Source organism: Lutjanus erythropterus, chromosome 21 (genome assembly GCF_056507025.1).
Source record: "Lutjanus erythropterus isolate fLutEry1 chromosome 21, fLutEry1.hap2, whole genome shotgun sequence".
In the NCBI taxonomy this organism is placed as follows: domain Eukaryota; kingdom Metazoa; phylum Chordata; class Actinopteri; order Lutjaniformes; family Lutjanidae; genus Lutjanus; species Lutjanus erythropterus.
In genome coordinates this window covers 20,658,448-20,678,855 of record NC_139337.1, presented here as the reverse complement: position 1 = coordinate 20,678,855, position 20,408 = coordinate 20,658,448, and the positions used below count along the sequence as shown (strand labels likewise).

The 20,408-nt window shown below is 39.0% G+C and overlaps 1 protein-coding gene across 2 annotated transcripts; it reads right to left on the bottom strand.

Annotated features, from left to right (window-relative positions):
* Positions 1–8,941: 8,941 nt before the first annotated feature.
* Positions 8,942–17,606, bottom strand: LOC146307612 (phospholipid scramblase 2). 2 transcript variants are annotated; one of them, XM_084747762.1, is made up of 8 exons: positions 17,533–17,606; positions 16,797–16,874; positions 14,400–14,442; positions 14,046–14,266; positions 13,095–13,256; positions 12,418–12,579; positions 10,904–10,953; positions 8,942–9,909 (listed from the first exon to the last, which is right to left on the bottom strand). In XM_084747762.1, the coding sequence occupies exons 2-7, from the start codon at positions 16,863–16,865 to the stop codon at positions 10,924–10,926; spliced, it is 687 nt and encodes a 228-aa protein (XP_084603888.1). In that variant the 5' UTR covers positions 16,866–16,874; positions 17,533–17,606; the 3' UTR covers positions 8,942–9,909; positions 10,904–10,923. The 2 variants fall into 2 exon arrangements, with proteins under 2 accessions (XP_084603888.1, XP_084603887.1); XM_084747761.1 differs by having other exon boundaries at positions 8,942–10,953.
* Positions 17,607–20,408: the final 2,802 nt, after the last annotated feature.

Sequence of the window (20,408 nt, the reverse complement as noted above, 5' to 3'; positions counted from 1 at the left end):
CTGCGCGAAAGTGTGACTAAACACAGCCGTATTTGAACCCCCACCACCCCCTGACTGTAAAATATCCCTCCCCCCGGTCCCCTCCCCCCTGAGCGCCCAGCGCCTGTCTGACCAGCGCTGCTCACAACAGGCTCTTCATTCACTCACATCACACTGACGAGGAAAATGACAAAATCACATCTAAAAGTGCTTTGCAGTGACTTTTTATCCATTATTTGCCTTTTTCAGATCATAGACTGTCCACCACTTGTCTTTTTTTTTAGCAGCTACTGTGCAGTATATTTAGTTTTATAGCATAAAAATGCCTTTATATACACTGTAAATGCAAACATTGTCTTTACTTAAATTAAATAATGCCATTGACTTAATTTTTAGTATTTTACTTTCTTACACTGAGTTTCCAGTATTTTCTGCCCTCATAGTTTTTCATTATATAATATTTACTTGCTTGATAAGTTGGTGTGCTAATGCACGAATTAACACAGTTATGTTACTTATTTTTCTCAGTGTAATTGGTTTCCTATTTTTTAAGAAAACTTAACTGGTTAGAACTTACAGTGTAGCAAAGTAGTTAAAGTACAAACACCAGTGCAAAGTACTTTGTTTCACTTAATACCTGCATTTAAGATTTTTGCAGAGCAATTTGCTAAAAGTGGTAAAAGTACTAGCCTATATTGTATTTTTAGATTAATATTATTGATACATTAACATGAATGCAGTATTTAGATGTAGTTGTTAGAGGTAGAGCTCATTTTTAAGTGTGCCATGTTCTTTTATGCAGTTAAAGGGAAAATTCACTCTAAAAGCAAAAGTGGATTGATTTCCTCTGGGCTGTAGTGCTGTTTATCTATCAAGATTGTTTTGGTGTGAGTTGCAGAGTTTTTGGGGTATCAGCAGTAGAGATGTCTGCCTTTTCTCAAATGTAATGGGAGTAGATGCAGCTCTGCTTGTGGTGCTCAGGGCGCCAAGAAATACACTGGAAAGAATCAAAAACAATGTCTGTTTCCAGAAATCATGACCTCAAGATAATCCACAGACCTTGTTGTGAGCAGTTTCATGAAGGAACTACTTTACAGTGTGGTAGTACTAATCAAGTAAAGGGTCTGAATACTCACTTCAGTACTCAGTTACTTTCCACTGGAGCTGTGACTGCTTTATCCTTGATTAAACAACTAATCATTTTGTCACTAAACAGCGAAAAAAAAAGAGCCCAAGATGTTAGGAATGCCAGGAATCAATCAGTTATTGAATTTTCTGTTATTCTGTTATTTTCTGCTAATCAGTTATTCAACTAGTGACGTCAGCTCCATTTTCCACCATTTCTCTGTACAGTACAGTAAATAACCCCATGACCTCATCCAGCTGTTGACAGTGTATCAAACAGTTAAATGATGCTGCAGATTTTAGAGCTGCTCCTGTCTGCAACGTATACACCCGTACACACATAAACACATGAGGGAGAAATGACGGGGAAAACAGAAACCCGACATTAAATCCATCTTCCATTTACCGTCAGATTATGTCTGTGTCTCCCAGTGTCTTGGATGAACTTGAAACCAAAGCTTTGTCTTATTTGTGTCTCTCATTCTTTATTAGAAGCAACAGACTTGCCCCCCGGCTCAAACCATTTAAGTCTGGCTTTGCAGCAGTTGCGATGACTGCCAGTGCCCAGACTGTTTTACTTAATGACATCACCCGCTTCATGGTTTTGAATGTAGAGGGAGTAGAAGTCGAAGTTTTTTATGAGCGAAATTACTTCTTTCCAGTGAGGCCCTGATAAACCCTGAAAATGCAGAACCGTGCCAGAAAACTCAACATACTTGGACTCGAGACGTTCTTTTTCTGTAGTGAGCGCTGGACAGGCATGTTTATGGAAATTAGTGTGTCACGAGGAAATTACCACCTCAAATCCTGCTGTCTGTCTCTCAAATAGAAACACATTCAACCAAAAAAGGCATCCTCCCTACTGTGAAACTCAGACACACGCAAACTAAGTTCAAACAACAGTGGCTTAACCCAGATTTACAAAGATATTAGTCCAATACTCTCAGAAATAAAGAAGCTAACTGGAACCATAAAGGGTGCCCCATAGGAGAATTCTTTTTGGTTCCTGGGAATCCACATGGAAAGCGTTCAGAGAGTTCTTTCTAGACCCCAACATGAAGGGTTATACCTAGAACCATCTTTGAAAGGTTTCACCCAGAACCCCTTATTAAAGATTCTAAGTTCCTTGGGAGCCAAAGAAGACCTGTCATTGCATTTTGCAATACACTCTGTTGCTGACATCCTCAACAATGGTTCTGCTCTGTGCCCTGGTTCACTGGATAGCTTGAACAGAACCGGCTCAAGAACCAGAGCTAATTTGGAGGAATATAAAGAGGTTCTCGGTAGAACCCCCTGGGTGGGTGGTAGCATGCTTAGAAGGTGGAAAGATTCTTGATTGAATCCTCAGAGAGGCTTCTGGGTGGAACCATTACACCATAGAAGGGTTCTTGAACTAACCCAGGGGTTTCTACTGAGAACCCTTTTATATTCCATGGATTTAACCTAGAATCACCCACGGAGTTCTACGAGGGCACTTTTATATTCCAGTGGTTTCATCTAGAATCCAGAATCTTTCCACCTTATAAGGGTGCCAACAAGAACCCACCCACAGGGTTTCATCTAGAACCCATCCAGGCTGTTCTACCGAGAATCCTTTTATATTATGGTAGAAACAGCCCTTGACGGTTCTTTAAGGATTTTACTAATCCTTGATTCCCTTAGTCTTACAATGAACCCTTGACAAACCATTTCTACAAACACCTCGAGAAGCAAATGGTTCAGGGTGGAACCTCAGCCCTAGAGGAAGAACCCTTTTGGAACCCTCATTTATAAGAGTGTAACTTATTTGTAATCATACAGCTCAGTGACAAATAACTTACAGGGATTTCTGTCCTGCAGGCTGGTGAGGGAATTCTCTGCAGCTGGAAAATATAAGTGTTTGTGGTAGAGAACCTCATGCTGGATCTTGGCAGCGTGCGTTAGGGAATTCGCTGCGTCTTGCATCAATTCACTGGCGTTTGTCTGAACACCCACCAAACGTTTGGAATAGTCAGGGGAATGTCCTCTGGATTTGATTACACTCTGACAAAAGGTCCAGTAGTTATATGAGCGGTTTAATGTCCCATCAGAGGCCTGTACTTGGAGACGTGAGACACTGTAGAGAAATATTAGGCCAGTCACAGTGCAGTCTTTTTCCTCTCTACGTCAGGATTTGCAGAGATGTGTTGCGTTTTAAGTGCTCATGATGGTGGCAGTGGCAATGGTGATTAAATTTGGCGTGCATGTGGGTGAGAAAATTACATTTAATTACAGAAATTGGTGGGTACAGAAGCTGAGAGACTGCTGTGGTAAGTGGGGTGAGGATGGAGTGGAAAGCCACAAGCTCATCAGGACAACAAGGCGTACCTGCACGAAACCATCCCCATTTTATATCTGCCTGGGTATCAGTAGACGGTAGCAGACAGTGGAATGCAGCACACATGGATGTACAGCTAAATACAGCTGTTTATCAACCCTACAAGGCAGCACAGACTGTGTGGAACCTTTTAACAGCGCAGGTGGTGCGCTATAGAGCCGGCTTTTTCATTTTGGCTTATTTCAGAGCCAAATAAAACACACAAGCCTCCAGCCTCGACTGTCCTTGCATTAGTAAAAGACTAAACAGTGTTACTGCTTCCTGATGACGGTAAACCGTCCTCTATTTTCAGCACTGTTGTGGAGACAGTGGGTTTACAGGCGCTGTTTAAATTTAATCAAGCACAGAGAAGAAACAGATGATTCGTTAGGGAGGCAGACTATAAAGGAGATGCCCAATTTTGAATAGAAAACTAAAAATTCCCATGAGAAAAAAGGGACACATGGGAAAATAGAGCTGAAATTGTTCCTTCATTCCTGCACTAATTTTTTTTCTCGCTACCATCAAACTGTATATATATAATGACAGGCATATAATCTAAAAAACAATGTACTGCTTTCAGCGATATCGATGACAAAATTACATAACTCTCAGTGGTTTGGACACACCTTCGATTTCTTTCTACTTTCTACTCTATTTTAGACGCAGCCCTCTTTTGGTGGTACAACCGGATGGTTTTGCAATTGCCCTGGTGAGTCACTTGGTCCCCTAAACCCTGATTGGGAACCCACAATTGCACCATGATTGTAAAAGAATGGGTTTTATTTTTATCCCGAATGCTTTGATCACTCAACAGAAAGTTTAATTACTAGTCCAGATCAATGGAAGGGGCAGTGCTGCTTTCCTCCAGTCAGCTCGTCTTCATGAGAATTTATCTTTTACGTCATCCCTGGCTCACTTCTGTCTACGTAGGTCCCACTTACGAGGCCACAGGGCACCCATCAGCCCAGGGTGTGGTGCAGGGGTTGCTGAGAAGAGGGAAGGGAAGGGGGTTTTATCAGCACCGCATTTAATCTAAGAAGAAAGAACTTTAACAAGCACAGCAAGTACATTTTTTTAATGTCACCCTGGAGTCTGGCCACAGAAGAGGAAAGAGGGTCGACATGGATTAATTCACTTTGATCACGGGTGGTCTTTCATCTATTGTCTCAGACTACAAGCCCAAGTTTACTGTAAAGATTTGAGCAGCAAATTATGCTAAATGCACAGCTGAAGATGTTTGCAATTTTCAAACCTGTGTGAGTTTCACTCCTATAAATTTGCATTTCTAGTGGATAGATTGGGGCTTTAGGGCAGTGTTCCTACAAAATTACATATAACGACCTCTTTTGCTAGCCTTTCATTTGAATGTCATCATTAGGTGGCCATGTTAAAACCACAAGGTTTAAATAAACCTTCCAGAAGTAGGTTGAGGGGAGGAGGATTTAACCCTGCATTAATTCTGTCCACCCAGTGCCACTTTATCACCTACAGAAGTATGTTTATACCATAGACTGTATATAAAGATGGACAGCGTGTCTCTACTTCCTCCCACTATACAATAATGAAACCAAAATATCCAGGATATGGTTGCTGCCATCTTCCACGGGTGACGTAATTTGGAGCCAGAGCCTGTGCAGTAGTGATGAGGAACAGAGCTGTGGCATCATGGTCCTGCCTGTACATCCGGCCGATTCAATCGTGACATCTTTTTATAGCGCAGAAGATACAGGAAGTAGGTTACAGTTTGTGGTTATATTTAAGGTGTAAGGTGCAGGAGTTTTGACACCACAGCCTCAGATTTAGGTCCTGTGTCCATAATGTTGGTTGACCAACACTTGTAGCCAGAATGTGTGGGTAGTTGGTTATGCAGAGTTTGGAAGTGTAGGCTACTTCTGTTAACTGGTTCTGAGTTAATTAACTAGATCATTTCAACTACAGGATCATGGACACATTGATTAGTGTAAAATCACCCATAAGGCTCATCTGCTGTATGGTACTACCTCTGATAAAATGAGGTAGAATACACTCTGTTTATTACACAGTCCTATATATATATTTTTTTTTTTATCTGTTTAGGGGTCATGTAGTGGGAAAAAAAGACCAGCCTTGCAAAAATAGAGATGAGCAGCCGAGTGTGATGCCTGTGTGGGAGCATGCAGCCTTTGTGGTCAGTGGAGCATCTTCAGTTGATTATTATAGACGTGCTCTGCTGTGGGCTTGCTGTGGCAGATGTGTCACGCCATGTCCGTGCGCATTGTATGTTGGTCAGAAGGGTTAAAGTTTAGGTTGTTAAGTGTCAGTGCGTCCTGTCTCATAAAACTTGTCACATAAACTTTGTTGTTTTTTCAAAACCAAAACTATGATCTTGGCCTAACCTTAACCAAGCGCCTTGAGTTGCTTAAACACATCCAGAAAAAGCATATATTGTGGGTAAAACAACTTAAACTTTGTTTTCTTGTTATCATCTGTTGATTAAAAACTGTAAAACATATTTGCTGTTTCAAATAAGTTGTTTTTGAGCGTCACTTTTAGGGACAGTGTTGATGAAATCTAAAATGACTCCAGTCTTTGATTTGTTCTTAGGAATGCCATGTGTAAAAGCAAATAACCATCCCCCATTTTATATCGTACATCTGCTCTCTTTCCCCCAGTTGAGTGTATATGATGTTTTCCGAGGCTGCGTTTGCACAGATGTTGCTTTAGTCATTTGTTTGTCAAAGTGGGTTTAAAACAGATACCAGAAATTCCAGATACTGTATGCTGCCTGTAGAGAATCTGCTTTTAGTTCTCAGTATGTGATGGCCTCCAAAAATAACAAGAGAAGTATTTTATTTGGTTCTATGCTGGACAAAAAAAAAAAGAATTTAAACAAAGTTTCAAAGACTGTGGTTTCAATGATTTGTTACGTTTACTGTAACAGGACATGCTTGCAAAAACAGTCTCAATCAGCCTCAACAATGCCATGTATAATTCATTTTAAGGTCTTTCACCAAGACCCAGAATGTGGGCAGCACTTCAAGACAAAAACAATGGAAGAACCTCAGCCCACAGCTCCTGAATGCGTCAGTAGTGTAAACACATAACAGCACATGGCTGGCAAACTGTCATGTTTGTTCCAATCACTGAGGCACAGCGGGTTCAAGTTGTTTGTCTTGTTGTTTGTTTGCATCTCTTGACTTCCAGCCTTCTAATTCATCCAAGTAACTAATTGCATTATTTTAAAGGCATGTAACACAAGATTATCACATGTTTTACGAGTTGCAAAGCTGTAATATGTGTTTAATTATAAGGGGAGTCAATGAAATGGGATGTTGCACCGAAACAGAACCCCACATACTGTAGCTGGAGAAAACATCTGTTTTTCCCTGTCTGGGACATCTGAGCCAGGAAATCACACTGCAGTGAAATCAGTGACATCATTTCTGTGTGGTCTGGATATGTAATTCATAACAACTGGAGAGAGAGTTTCTCAGTAACATGTTTTCTGATAGCACAATTCCTGAGAATCTATTACTGAAGGCTTTGTTACAGAATACCCCATAGAGAGGGTGATTTCTAAGGAAGTCTCAGCTGGTGGCTCAAAAAAAAAAGAAAACACAGGGGAGTAAACCATTTATCTTTGCAGGCAACAGCTGTTTCTGTACTGACACCAGGCTGGAGAAAAGTCCCCAGTGAAGTTAATTGAAATGAGGGCTCACTAAGAGGTCAAAGTTAGTGTTTGAGACTTTATGGTTTCAACTAAGCAGGGAAACTTACGGCACTCATAAAAATGGTGGTCGATGAAGAAGAAACAAGAAAATGTAGCTAAAAGATGGATGGATAGATTAGGGGATACATTATTTTGGCTGTGATCGCTTGTTAGGTAACTGAAAAACTTTATGATTACTTTTTGGTATACAGCCAGGAATTTTGAACAAGACTGGACATTTCTGCAAGATTCTCATGAACTTCTGCACTTACTGGAATGAAAAATCAAGCATTTTAATGGATGTAGACCTGGGTTCAGATGCAGAAAACATTTCTAAACATTTTCTTTTATCAAAAATGAAAAACGAATAAGAAGTCATCCCTGTCAAAGTCCCTACATCTACTTTCCTCCACAGTTGACATTGTTTTCCAACCACAGCTTCATTAACAGTAGCACTGCTGCGTTAGATATTCCAGAAAACTGTGCCGAGCAATGTGTAAAATCTATCATTATCCCAAAATGTGGTATTTCTCATGACTCAGAGAAATTCAGTTCTTAAGAAACTCCCCAATAGTGCAATGTATTCATGTGAAAATATAAATGTAAGATGTGTCCTCATGTTTTGGATTATAAGAACGATCATTCAGCACAGTGGAGTACTGACAATATCCATGAATACACTGACATCAACCTCCACCAAGATGTCAGAGAATGTTTCCTCAATAGTGATTTTTTTAACGTGTCACGAAAAGGTGCTTTTCCTCAGATGCAACGGCTTGTGAAAAAAAAATACTGTGCAAGATGTTCCAAACTGCAACCTTGCCCTTTACTCAGGCCCAGAGTAGCTCTTTTCATTGATGTGTGATTAAAAAAAGCTTAAAAAGACGATTTTAAATGAGATTTCTTTAAGTTACACCCAAGGTTAACTGCTTCAGGTTAATGGCTGACTTGAAAAGGAAATGTTCTCATTTCCCTTTTCATGTTATCCCCCAAGGACATCTGTGTTTGACGTAATCGGGCCAATCAATTACTCTGCAAGCCAGAAAATAATTTACATTTCACAAGAACTGTTCATAAAACATGCTTAAAAGGTGATGATGGTAATTACAGCAGGTAGAAAACTACTTATTAACAAGCAAGGCTCAGTGGTTTTACAGGATTTACAAGGTCTGACCACAGTAACATTCATAGTTACAAACTGTTCTGAAAGGTCTGTGGACCCTGACAGTGAGAGTTTTAAGGATCTTTTTTGAGAGGGTTTTTAATGGAAAATGGAAAAAACTGCACACATCACAATATTATTTTTTATTGAAGTGTTTCCATGGACTGTTTTCACAATTTAAGCTTAGCTCACAGAGTTAGTTTGCATTCATTGCGTGACTAAATTGTTTATTAGTTCACAGTATTAGTGCAAAAGTATAAGAATAAGTATTTGAACTGTTTTTTATGTATTTATATCTCACTGGGAATAGCTAAGTTCCCTTTGTATCACATTCGGACTTGAATTTTTGGCTTTTAAACACAATCAAAGGGCTTTCAGAGGATTGAGCACCAGCATCTTATACTATTAATGCATTCAACCAAACAATACATGCCAGTGATCAGATTAATGTTAAAGGACCAGAGTGTAGGATTCAATGGCATCTAGCAGTGAGCTTGCAGATTGCAACCATCCACCTCAGCTCATCTAGAGCCGACGTTTGGTTTGTCTGGTCTGGGCTCCTGTAGAAACATGGCAGTGCAACATGGCACTTTCTAAGGTAACAAAACAATTCTTATTTGCATGTGATTATACATCAGTGAAGACATACATTTCATTACATGTCTGCCAAGAGATCTCCATAATTCTTACACACTGGAACTTTAATGGCTAGAATGTTAATGTTAATTGAGTAGTTTGTCAACAACTTGAGGCATGAAAAGAGAACAGACTGCAAAAACATCCGTCTAAAGTACTTAATCATGTATATTGAGTCTTAAAAATAAATGTTGCTCATAAAGGGGGAGATAAATCCACTTGTGGTAATTCCACAAACAAGAATCAATATGTTAAAGCTGAAATAAAACACTTGACACAACAAAAATTAAGTCTACACCAGAAACATTATTTTTTTCAACTGGTTGTTAATAATATTTTTTTAGTTTTATGTTAATAAATTACTTAAGATGGATGTTTTTTCACTGTTTTTTATCCCCAGTTTTCCAGAACCACAGATCATACGTGGAGAAAAACACTTGTTATCACAATGCTACAAAAGAGCACATAGATAATGTTGTTGCTACAATAATTAACTTTATATTGTCCCTACTCACACTGATTGCCATACTCATAATTCAGGTTTACAGAGAAGCGTGGTGCACAACAGTATCAATGGCCATTTAATTGTTAAGGTTCTATTTTAAGGACCAGTGTGTAGAATTTAGTGGCATCTAGTGGTCTGCTTCCAGAATGCAACCACCTTGTTTCAAGCTTGGCTTCAGAGCCTGTAGGAGGCCATAAAACGAGGACAAAATCTGTATCAACAGCCAGCGTTTGGTTTGTCTGTTGTCTGCTAATAGCGCCCTAGAAATCCTACACACTGGATTTAATTTTTGCATTTTTGATGATTGTAGAGCTGTCTCAACATGTGTACCAGTGAGAAAGATCCAAATCCAAGTTGATACACCAGTTAGTGCATAAAATATGGGTATTTATATAACTGAATGTACAAAAGCAAAATCTTTATCTTCATAGTATCAGTTGCAGGTGTGTACTTCCTTCAGCCAACAGTATCCCACACTGTAATACAGAAGCATGCATTTCAACCTGAGTTTGTCCAAAAATATACAATGTCATCAGACACTACTATTTGTGTAAAAACCTATGGCGTGAGCAGGTACTGAGTTAGTCTGCTTGGGCTGTGTGTGTGGGGGGTTATTCTTAAATAAAAAGCTAGCTCCCTCTAGTGGACAAGGCTAGGACAGCACATCAAGTCATAAACCATCTGTTCCCACATACACAACCTCCACAGGGTTGACGAAGCACAAGTATTATGGCATTGGAACTATTATTGAATCTTATTTCAGTCAGTTGACACACAACTACACTCGTAGCACACAGACACACACACGCGCAAAGCAGCACACACACCCACACACATTGCTCTATGCTGACAAATTTTTAAACAGAACAAAATATAAATTAATAGGTAAGAGCACTGAATATCTGAACTTTAAACTAGTACATTACACAATTCCTCCAGTTGTCACACAATATAGCTACAAGCATACTGTTGTATAGAAAATAACATCTTCAATATTAATTTGACCAAATTACACTAGTGCGATTTAGCTGACCCCCTTTGCATACTAACCATAATGAAACCAATCTTTCTTTTACAAACTGTATAACAGCACTTGCCTGTAATGGTTTTCCCTTTTCACTTACTGGTATTATGATGTTATATAAGTTTATTTTAATAGTAACTATAGGGTCTGTGCCCAGATGGGCTGAGCAACCATAATGTAAACACAAATGAAAACCTCCTCAAAAACACTGTCTAAAAACATTGCACTGTGCACTTGCAGCCCACTGATGTATTTTAACAACCATCCTGAGCAGCTAAGACTAAAACGAACCTTCTATCTCATTGTTCATGCAAAGTTATAACAATTAGGTGTGTGTTGGTGCTTTCTTTAATCTATCCATTTGAAGGTTGTTCTGTTTCGGGGCATTTGGGAATGATCATTATGGCTTTGTGGGCTTTGTTCTTCCAGGAATGTTGTATGCTTACATGGGTGTCCTGTTTGGCTCCTAGTTAGTCGTCTCAAAGAACATGAAATCCTGTAGAGAAGGAAGAGGCAGAAAAAGCATTAAGTTGACACAGATCTAATGCCTAATTGCAGATAAATGCATCAGCCAATGTGTAGGTTAGAATCTATTCACTGGTATGTTGCTGCCAAATTAACTATGAAACCATGCTGAGATTTTTTTTTTTTTTTAGCGTATGTGACTCATGCCACTACAGAAGGTAGCTTTGAAAAGCTGTTCTGCATTTGTGGCGACTGGGGTGGTTTCAGTTCACATTTCCCACAAAATGTAGGCTAAGTGGTGCATTAAGTCTTAGGTACATGATATTTCCCACAACCAGTGAAAAGAAACAGTGAAAAGAGACCTGGGTCATATGAGGCCACTCGATCTCAGCCACATTTTTGGCAATGTTTACTCTATTTTGTTACAACAGAATCCCAAAGATAAAATCTTTAAAAAGGAATTTTAAAGAGAATAGAGAACCAGAACATTTAAGAACTGGTTCCAAACTGTCCAATCCATCAGAATTGTATGCCACAGAGTTTATCAGTTCCTTTCATCAATATTCAATATTCTGACAGTTAGACATTGCAAAACAACATCATCTATGCTGCTTGAACCCTGCAACAAGGAGTCATAATGGAGAAGACCTAGCAGATTTTTTTCTTTGACTAAGAAAACCTTAAAGGAAATGAATGCCATATTATATATCTAATTTAATCTATTTTAAACTGTCCATCTTAAAACTGACTGTTGCCACAGCTAGCTCTCAGGCTGCAGCCCGGCTCGAATAAAACTGATCAGGAATCAAGGGAATGAAAAATTAGATGATTCAGCAAAATAGATAATAACATCAATATAGTCTTATCAATTCCCATCCCTGCAAGTAATCATGTTACTTTTTTAACATACTGACTAATAACTATAGAGTGTTAGACCCTACGTCATGATTTAGTCAGTAACACTGATGCGCAGACAAGGTTAAAACTAAGGTTAATAGGTGGTGAAGATCTGTATGAGCTGATTCTTTCGTCTTGGACTTTCGTTTTTGCATCTAGCCCACACACAGCTGAAGACTTTAAATGTTACAAAAGTTTGGAAGCCAACAACCAGATGGTGTGTGGACAGGTCAGCTCATCACCGACACATGTATTGTGAACGCCAACATAGTAATCAACTGATCTTCACATTTTGGACATTTAAATATCTGTGCTTTTTAGGATTTCGAGTGTAATTATCAACTAATACAGCTTTTTGGATCAAAGCAATTACAACATCCCTCGTTAACAAATTTATTAACAAAGTTACCTGATGAGAAACTACTTTGTTATTCTTACAAGATTATATTCAGTTGATCAAAATTTACCATTTTGAGCAATAAAATCAGGAACAGCTGCAAGTTTATTTGTTCATGTTCAGTACCTCCAACATCCACAGGACTGATGACATGATGACCATGAATACACACAATTAACACATAAAAACTACTTTACTTACAATGAGAAAACATGCACCAATCATGACAGCCTTCATCCTCACATCCAGGTCCATGGGGAACTGGATACCAAAGTTGTCTGTATCTGTGAATGCTTCCCGAAGAAGTCCCGACCACTGCTTGCTGATTTTTCCAATCTTACTGACTTCATCCATTGTCAAAATCTGCAGAGTTACAAAGGAGAGAAAACGCTGACATGTGTCGCATTAGGATGAGGATCAGTCCGTAAACTTGTTTGGTTTTATTGGCAAGAGCTCATGGAGCAGTTCATAATCCCATCCAATTTTAGCTTTTTGCCTGCTGCCACAGTAACTTAAGTTTTGTATCTTCAGTAATGACTTCAAAGCAGCCAGGGAGGAACCGTGATGGTAATATCATGCTTCAGTTACCCCTCCTCTGGGTCTGGTAAAAGGTCCGTATCACTGACCCAAATCCCCTTCACAGCTCAATCTAATAAAACCAGCTGAGCCGTGGAACAATGGCCACACTGTACCACACAAGAGCGTGCCCTGTGCGATGGCTTCATCCGAGCTACTGCCCGCTCTGATTGGAAACATATTTCCTGCCTCAGAGCAAGAGGAGGATCCCTTACAAAACAAATGCCCAGAGGGCGAGAATGTTACCGTGTCGTGTTATGTTTGCACAAATTTAATGGAATTCAGTGTTTAGATAAACCCACCTCAAAGTCAACATCTGGTAGGCAGCTCCATCCACAGAAGGGCCCGTGGATCTTCAGTACAGGCTCGTTGTGTTCGTTCGCAACAAGGAATTTAGGTGAGAACGGGTGCCACTGTTGTGAAATGTAGCCCACTGTATTACCGGGGGGAGCCTGCACCTCCAGCTGAAGGAGGGATCGAAGGAGAACTGAGTGAGTTTTAGTTGTATCAAACGGAATTAATGACATAGTGTTATCAGCCCCAAAGTTCAGAGGCCAGCATCTGTCACATCTGTAAAGGCTCCATTAATGCTGAAAGGTGCGTACAGGTTTTGGACAGAGACATGTTGCTGTCCATACAACTTTAGGGAAGCCCCTGTTTATTTCAGCGAAGCAATGCCAAGTAAATCCACATTCTGTAATATTCAGTCTAGATCTGTCTCCCACTGAACGTTTGTGGCACATTATGAAGCACAAAATACAACAACAGAGAGCCCGCACTATGAGGACCTGCAGTCATATATCAAGCAAGAATGGCAAAGAATTTTACTTTCAAAATGTCATCTTTTCTTTTAACAATACCCAGGAAGCGTTTGGGAACTGACAACACTAATTGTTGATGTATCACAGTGGTAAACATGTCCCTGTTCCAACTTTTTTTGGAACATGTTGCAGGCATCAATTCCAAATGAATGCATATTTACAAAAAACGATTAAGTTAACAACTTTGAACTGTTTGCCTTTCTACTTTATTCAGTTGAATATAGGTCAAAAAGTGTTTGCAAATCATTACATTATGTATTTATTTACATTTTACACAGCTTCCCAACTTTTTGGATTTGGGGTTTGTAAAACTAGACTTTGAAAACTTAGACATCAAGTGGAAACAATAATGGATATGGTGAAGGACAAACATCTCAAAACCTGTAATTTTATGGATACAAAGTGAGCCTGTCGAAAAGTGATTTCGCTCACCTCTTGTAGACAACAAGGGAAGCAGCAAGACATGCACTTGAGTGGCCTGTGGACAGTGATGATCTCTTGTCCAAAATTGTCCAGGACGTGGATGGTGAAGGGGCGCAGGGGACCACAACACTGCCGACTCAGACAGTCGTTCTCCTCAACAGCGTAGAACACATTCTGGCCCAAGGAGTTGCGGACTTCATACTTGTTGTTGCTTTCGAAACCAACAAGGGCTGCACCGGACAAACAGTACGTGAAGACAAAATCGTTGTTACATAGACCCTGCAATGCCAGTGTGTCCTAAACAGAACTAACAGCATAAATGATATATTTTCTCAGAAGTAAATGCATGTTTGCATACTCTACCTTCAACAAGCTCAACTTTCTGTTTGATGAGTAGCTGATCCACCTAGAAAACCAGACAACCACATTGGATTTAAATGTATATAGTTTTGTTTTATAAGAGCAGCAGTTCAGTGGAGTAGGTGTGAGTTGGAGGGGAGGGTTTGTCATAAACATTCTCACATTTTGCATCTGACAAACAAGAGGATGCACGCACATGTACAGGGCAGGTGCTGAGCCAAAAGTGAGAAAATCATAAAATAAACAAACTGCAGGGCTTCAAACGTCACTTATTTAATGCACCAAAGCAGCGAAGTTTTGAGCAACTTAACCTTAACACTTCTCTTTGAGGAGCCATGTTAAAAGTTTAACAAAATAAAATATAATCTAAAATGAACACAATTATGATTTAAATGGGGAAATATCTGGCTTAAAATCTGACCAAGTGTTCATTTTATTTAAGTAGAGTTTTCAAAAAGCATGAACTTTGAAGAGCAGTGGTGCTTGAAACGTCACTAATTTGGTGCATTATATAAATGAACATTGGAGTGTGCGAGCCATTTATTTGATATTTTGCATCTGACCAGTAAAAAATGGCAAATGAGCTGTTAAAACAGGGTATAAATGTGCAGTGCTGCCACCTTTTCAGTGGACCTGTATACTGTTTTTTTTCTGTGGACATTGTTAAGCACTTTCCAAGCACCAATTGTGTGTATAAATGCTTCAACAGCGAAACTGTGGACCTCATACGATTTCTGGGCGTTCATTCTACAGAAGGCAGGGCTGGTAGAGGAATGATGACAGCAACATTATCTAATCAGAAACTCCCTTCCCAGCAGACCACTTTTACAGCAGACAGTTTGACTTGTCATAATAGCAAAAAGCACACATATTATTGATAACGTCAATGGCTCTGTTCTATTGAAGTGTCCCCGTCAGATTTGAAAGTGAGCCAACAAATACAATAGCAGGACCCTATTTTATAAAAAATAATTCTCATTGCAATACCAGGGCAAAAGGAAAAAAAACAACTCCTAGGCACATGAAATAGGATTTTTTTTCTCCCTTTTTTCTTTAATTAACAGCCTGCACACAATGCTGATTCAGACAGATTTTTATAGCTTCAGTACTTTTGATACAAATTAATGTTAGTATTGTATCTTTTTTAAACATATGCTATTGAAAAAGTGCTGATGAGTAATATTTTTATTCTGTGAAACATGTTTTAAATAAATGATTGGAGGGAATAATTGGGGGAACTGTGTCCTATGCATATTAATGTTATTTTGGAAACTAAATGTAATGTGATACTAAATATATTTCCTCTGACACTGATAAACAGACTCTACAGTATAAAGGCACTAGGAGTACAAGGCATTACTTCCATAAAACATTTTGTAAGTAGCACTCAAAATGAAGGATGTCCCGCTGTCTCAGGGACAACAAAAATAGTACCTGGGACACACACATGTTGTGTCTGAATGTCCGTATGAAATTTTTACGTTCATGTGTCGTGGAATATATCACTTTAATTGTTTCATGTTCAAACTTGTAAATTGTGAGCTCGCACTGGCACAAGCAGCATCACACGTGCTGGTGTTTAAAATAAATTTAGGCCTCAGTGTTTACTGTGAAATATTTTCAAAATGTGTGAATGTAAATATCCACTGCTGTAGACCCATCATCGGCTTGCATCTGCGTTCCAGTTTGCAGTGATTCATTTATTGATCAAACAGAAATAACCGGGAATCAGTTTTTCAACCTCTCACTATAAAACATTTTTGTGGCCAAACAACTAGGATGGTAATTTCAATTTTTTATTCAGGTTTAAGTGCAGGGATCAACTAGCATGGTGGACCAGAGCAAGTCAGTAAAGTAGAGCTGCAATGATTAATCAACTAATCGATTGTTAATCAACTATTAAAGTAATTCTCAACTATTTTGATAATCTATTAATCATTTCGTGCCATTGTTTTTTAGTAAAAAGTGCCCAGATTCTCTGATTTCAGCTTCGTAATGTGAATATTTTCTGGTTTCTTTACTCCTCTCTGACAGTAAACTGAGTATCTGTGGGTTGTGGACAAAACAAGACATTTGAGGACGTCACCTCAAACACCGATCAACATTTTTCACCATTTTCTGACATTTTAGACTACACGACTAATCGATTAATCAAAAAAGGATAAACAGATGAATCAATAATGAAAATAATACAATTAAGTAATGCAAGTTACTGAAACAAAGTTTGGAAACTACAATTACATTGTAGAATCAAAAAAACTTGAATCTGGGACAATGGTTATAAAGTCTGGGACAGTTGAAAGTAGAATTAGGACAGTGTGGGGACACTGAGGGGAAAAAAATAAATTTAAAGCCAACTTAAGTATTTTCTTACCTAATATTTGTGTAATACTTTCTTACCTGAGTGAGGTATTCTAGTCCTGGTGGACAGCCTGGTATTCCCGGGCTGGGCACAGCATACATGTTCATCTTGTCGTCCTGGAGGAAAACATATTGATAAATGAAGGTTTAAATGAGACACAGCGCCACCTTGTGTTCATTTAGGTGACAGGCATAAACAGAGGGACAGATCGCGGCAGATGGACAGCGGTTAATGTGTCTCTCTGGGCTCCATTGTGAAGTTAACAGGACAGCTTTGGAGCACCCTTGTCCTCTCCATTATCACGTCCCAGCCTTTGTTAATTTGTCTTAGCAGCTCGTCCACAGTCCGAGAGACGGGGGGGTGGCTGCCTGCTGCAGACCTTACATGGTGGGCGACGCGGATTATCTCGGTTATATCTGGAAGTGACGGGGGGCTTCTGACGGGAAGACACCACCATGAGAGGATCCTCTTTTTCCCATCAGCCCCAAAGCCAAAACAAACTGCGCCACCGGTCTCTCGTATGTAGGTCATGTGGGCGCAGATCTGTGTGAGTGACTCAGCCCAGAAGTGAGAGGTTCACTGCTGTCTATGAATGTTTCGTGAGCAGGTATAACAGAGAGCGCGCACCGAGACAGACCTGCCTACTTTTTCATTCAAAAGGAGATGCGACTTGTTAAAAGCGACCAGCTACCATCAGATCTCCACATCACAGTCTACACAGTTAATATAACACATGTGACGGACAGTTATTTAATCAGCAGCAGAATTACTCACCGATATTTCACCTGCTACTTAAAATAATAACAGGCCACTCCAGAACCAAGACCATGGAATAAACCTGTAATCTTATTGGGCGACGTCATCGCACTTCCCATTTCCACGAGCCAATGACAAAGCGGAGTGTAGAAGTGAACCCAACAGAACAGATCAGAGTAGACTAGAATAACATATAATAGAACAACAATGTTTAGGATATATTTATAATTTAATAATGGTATATATATGATTGTTTTTGGTAGCATGTTTGTTCATTTAAATGTTTTATTAATTTATATAAGACACCCCCCTGCCACATACAATAATGTTGAGGGCTCTTGAAAAATAATACTTTGCTGTTTTTAAAGATGCTGTTATTGTTTGATATGCATCATTATACAGCAGGTAGGCCCAACCAAGCAATTTGATTGGTCAACTCGACATTTAGAATATGATCAAATCAGCCTATCACTGTGTCCTGAGGAAGGAATGTTTTTGAAACAGTTTTATTCCTGAAAATAAGTCACAAACCACAAACCTCTATTTTTTTTCATACATTTTGGCTTTTCAACTTCACAATGCTCTGTAGTTATGAGAAATGTTCGGATCATACTCCATTCAGCCTTGATGTGACTATACGCTCTGAAATTCTCCATCAGCTTGTGCCGGTGAGAAATGGTCTGTGTTGCTGTGTCGTTACTGAGGGTTCGACCTACTTGCTTTAGTAGTAAACTAGGTTTCATCACATAGGAGTTCTAGAGACGTGACTGATTATTTTCCAGGTATCAGTCAGACCTTGTGTGTTTCCAGTGAAATAGAGCTATGACTAGTATTTTTAAATTTATTTTGAGAGCAAATTGCCCCACCAGATGAATACATTTTGGTTTTATCTTTTATTTTATTGTTGATGCTTACATACCTTGGCAAAAACACCTCAATCATGACCACATCACTGTTATACTAAGGTAAAGCACACCCTCTGTGTAATGTTTCAGTGTCATGGCTGTCTGGAAATGTCTGGTCAGTTATGTTCAATATGTTCAATTCCTGTTTGATGAAATTTGGTCAGTCTGCCATGCTAATTAATTAATAATTACCCTGACAGTTCTCATATATTGTGCATATCCATAGCAACACAGCTTGCACATGCCCAGTATTAGTGGTAAACTCACTGGACAAACTGTGTATTTGTTGTCATATATTGACTTCCTAATTACAGGTTTTAGATTTATGTTTTAAGAACTATTTTTTTAAATTGTTTTGCAGTTGCCCATTCTTAAGTCCCTCCCCTTTATTAAGTGACACACCAATTCTACTACATGACATACCCCTGGATTAACAGGTTTATTTGAACCCAAACCACAATCTTTTACTAACCCCAATCAAACATGTTTTGTTGCTAAACACACATTTGTTTTTGTGCCAAAATCTAATTATTTTGTTGGCTAAATGTAAGCGAATTGCATCTATTTCGGAGGTGTCTTGTCCTGTAGTACTGTGTACCCACAGTTAGACCTACCTAAATCAGTCATTAGCTAGCTACTTAGCTAGCATTGTGCTAACATTAGCTTAAGATGTGACTTTATGTAATTTTTACATGAAAAGGAGAAAGTTTACTGAGGTACCAAGTTTGCTAAACTGTTATTGGAGTATCTACAGAGTAAAAAGGAGCAGGACTTGGGAAAGGACAACTGGACTGTAACCTGATTAACTTAGCCTAACTGGCACTCACCTGTTGCCAAAAACCTCAAAGTGACCATCAGTTGCAGTCCCTGCAGAGTTAAGTAGTACCTTGATGTCTGTAAAAGTGGTGTAACCTTTTCCAACAGCTTGTAGTAATACTCTGATGCAAATCTACAGAAGATTACAAAACCAGATCTGTCTTAATTTTCTTGCTCCTGACAGAGATGGAAAGCTCCCTTGTGTTGTCTTCTCACGTACCACTGCTTGCTCCAGATTTTCTTCAGATATTTCCAATATTTCTTGCGTGTTTGACAATGTCTTGTCACTTTTAATACAAATTAGTAGTAGTAGTTCATACAACAAGTGTCTCTAAATTACACTGTCTTCTTCACTGTCCATTTTGAGGTCATTTTTAAAGTAAACTGTTTGACCTTTTCAGTTTGGCCAGCTGTTTTGTTTTGATTTGTTTGTTCAGAGTTACATAGGCAGTTTTAAAAACACAACACAACTGCAAACGTTAGAATAATCCCTGACACTGGAGAATGTTTGATTGCTGTGTTGTGGTTACCTGATATCAGAAAGACTGGATTCGAAGGTTTGGACCCAGGCAAGTGTCATGGGCTTCATGAGACACTTAAACTTTAAAGGTCTCACCCAAAAACAATAGGCTTCATTGCATGTTTGCGTATACTGTATGTTGGACAGCTGCCATGTAGCCAGAGTGATGTAACTTAATGAATATTGCCTTAAACCACTGCACAGCTCACCAGCGTAATTAGCAAGCAGTGAACGAATTTAAATGTCTGGTACATCATCTGGAATGCAGGTCAGATAACAGATGTCAATGTTTGCATGCATATGAATATTAGCATAGAAAGAGAACTCGAATAATCTTCCAAGCCGGCTCAAATGTTTTTAAAAGAGTGTTTTTTTTAAAGTCAGAATCTTAAAAACAGTCTGTGCAAATTATAAGGACACATAAAATAGCAGCACATAAATTTATGTGTATAGATACAATACATAAAAAGATTGAATGAATGCTATCCAGAAATAGCATTGCTCCTCTGCTAAGGTTGTGTTTATACTATCGGATGTCAAGCAATGTTTGTGTTACATCTACTGTATTGTAGAAGATTGCATGTTATGACAGACACTATGGTGTTTTGCTGTCCTACAATGCAGTGGGAGAATAATTGTTAACAGCTGTAACC

What these genes read in the sequence shown, in the direction of transcription:
- LOC146307612 (XM_084747761.1), bottom strand. Translation starts at nt 16,865, where the DNA reads ATGAACATGTATGCTGTGCCCAGCCCGGGAATACCAGGCTGTCCACCA. An exon ending in TCCCTTGTTGTCTACAAGAG is followed by an intron (nt 13,257 to 14,045) that starts GTGAGCGAAATC and finishes TCCCTCCTTCAG; the next exon opens with CTGGAGGTGCAGGCTCCCCC. An exon ending in TACCAGATGTTGACTTTGAG is followed by an intron (nt 12,580 to 13,094) that starts GTGGGTTTATCT and finishes GTAACTCTGCAG; the next exon opens with ATTTTGACAATGGATGAAGT.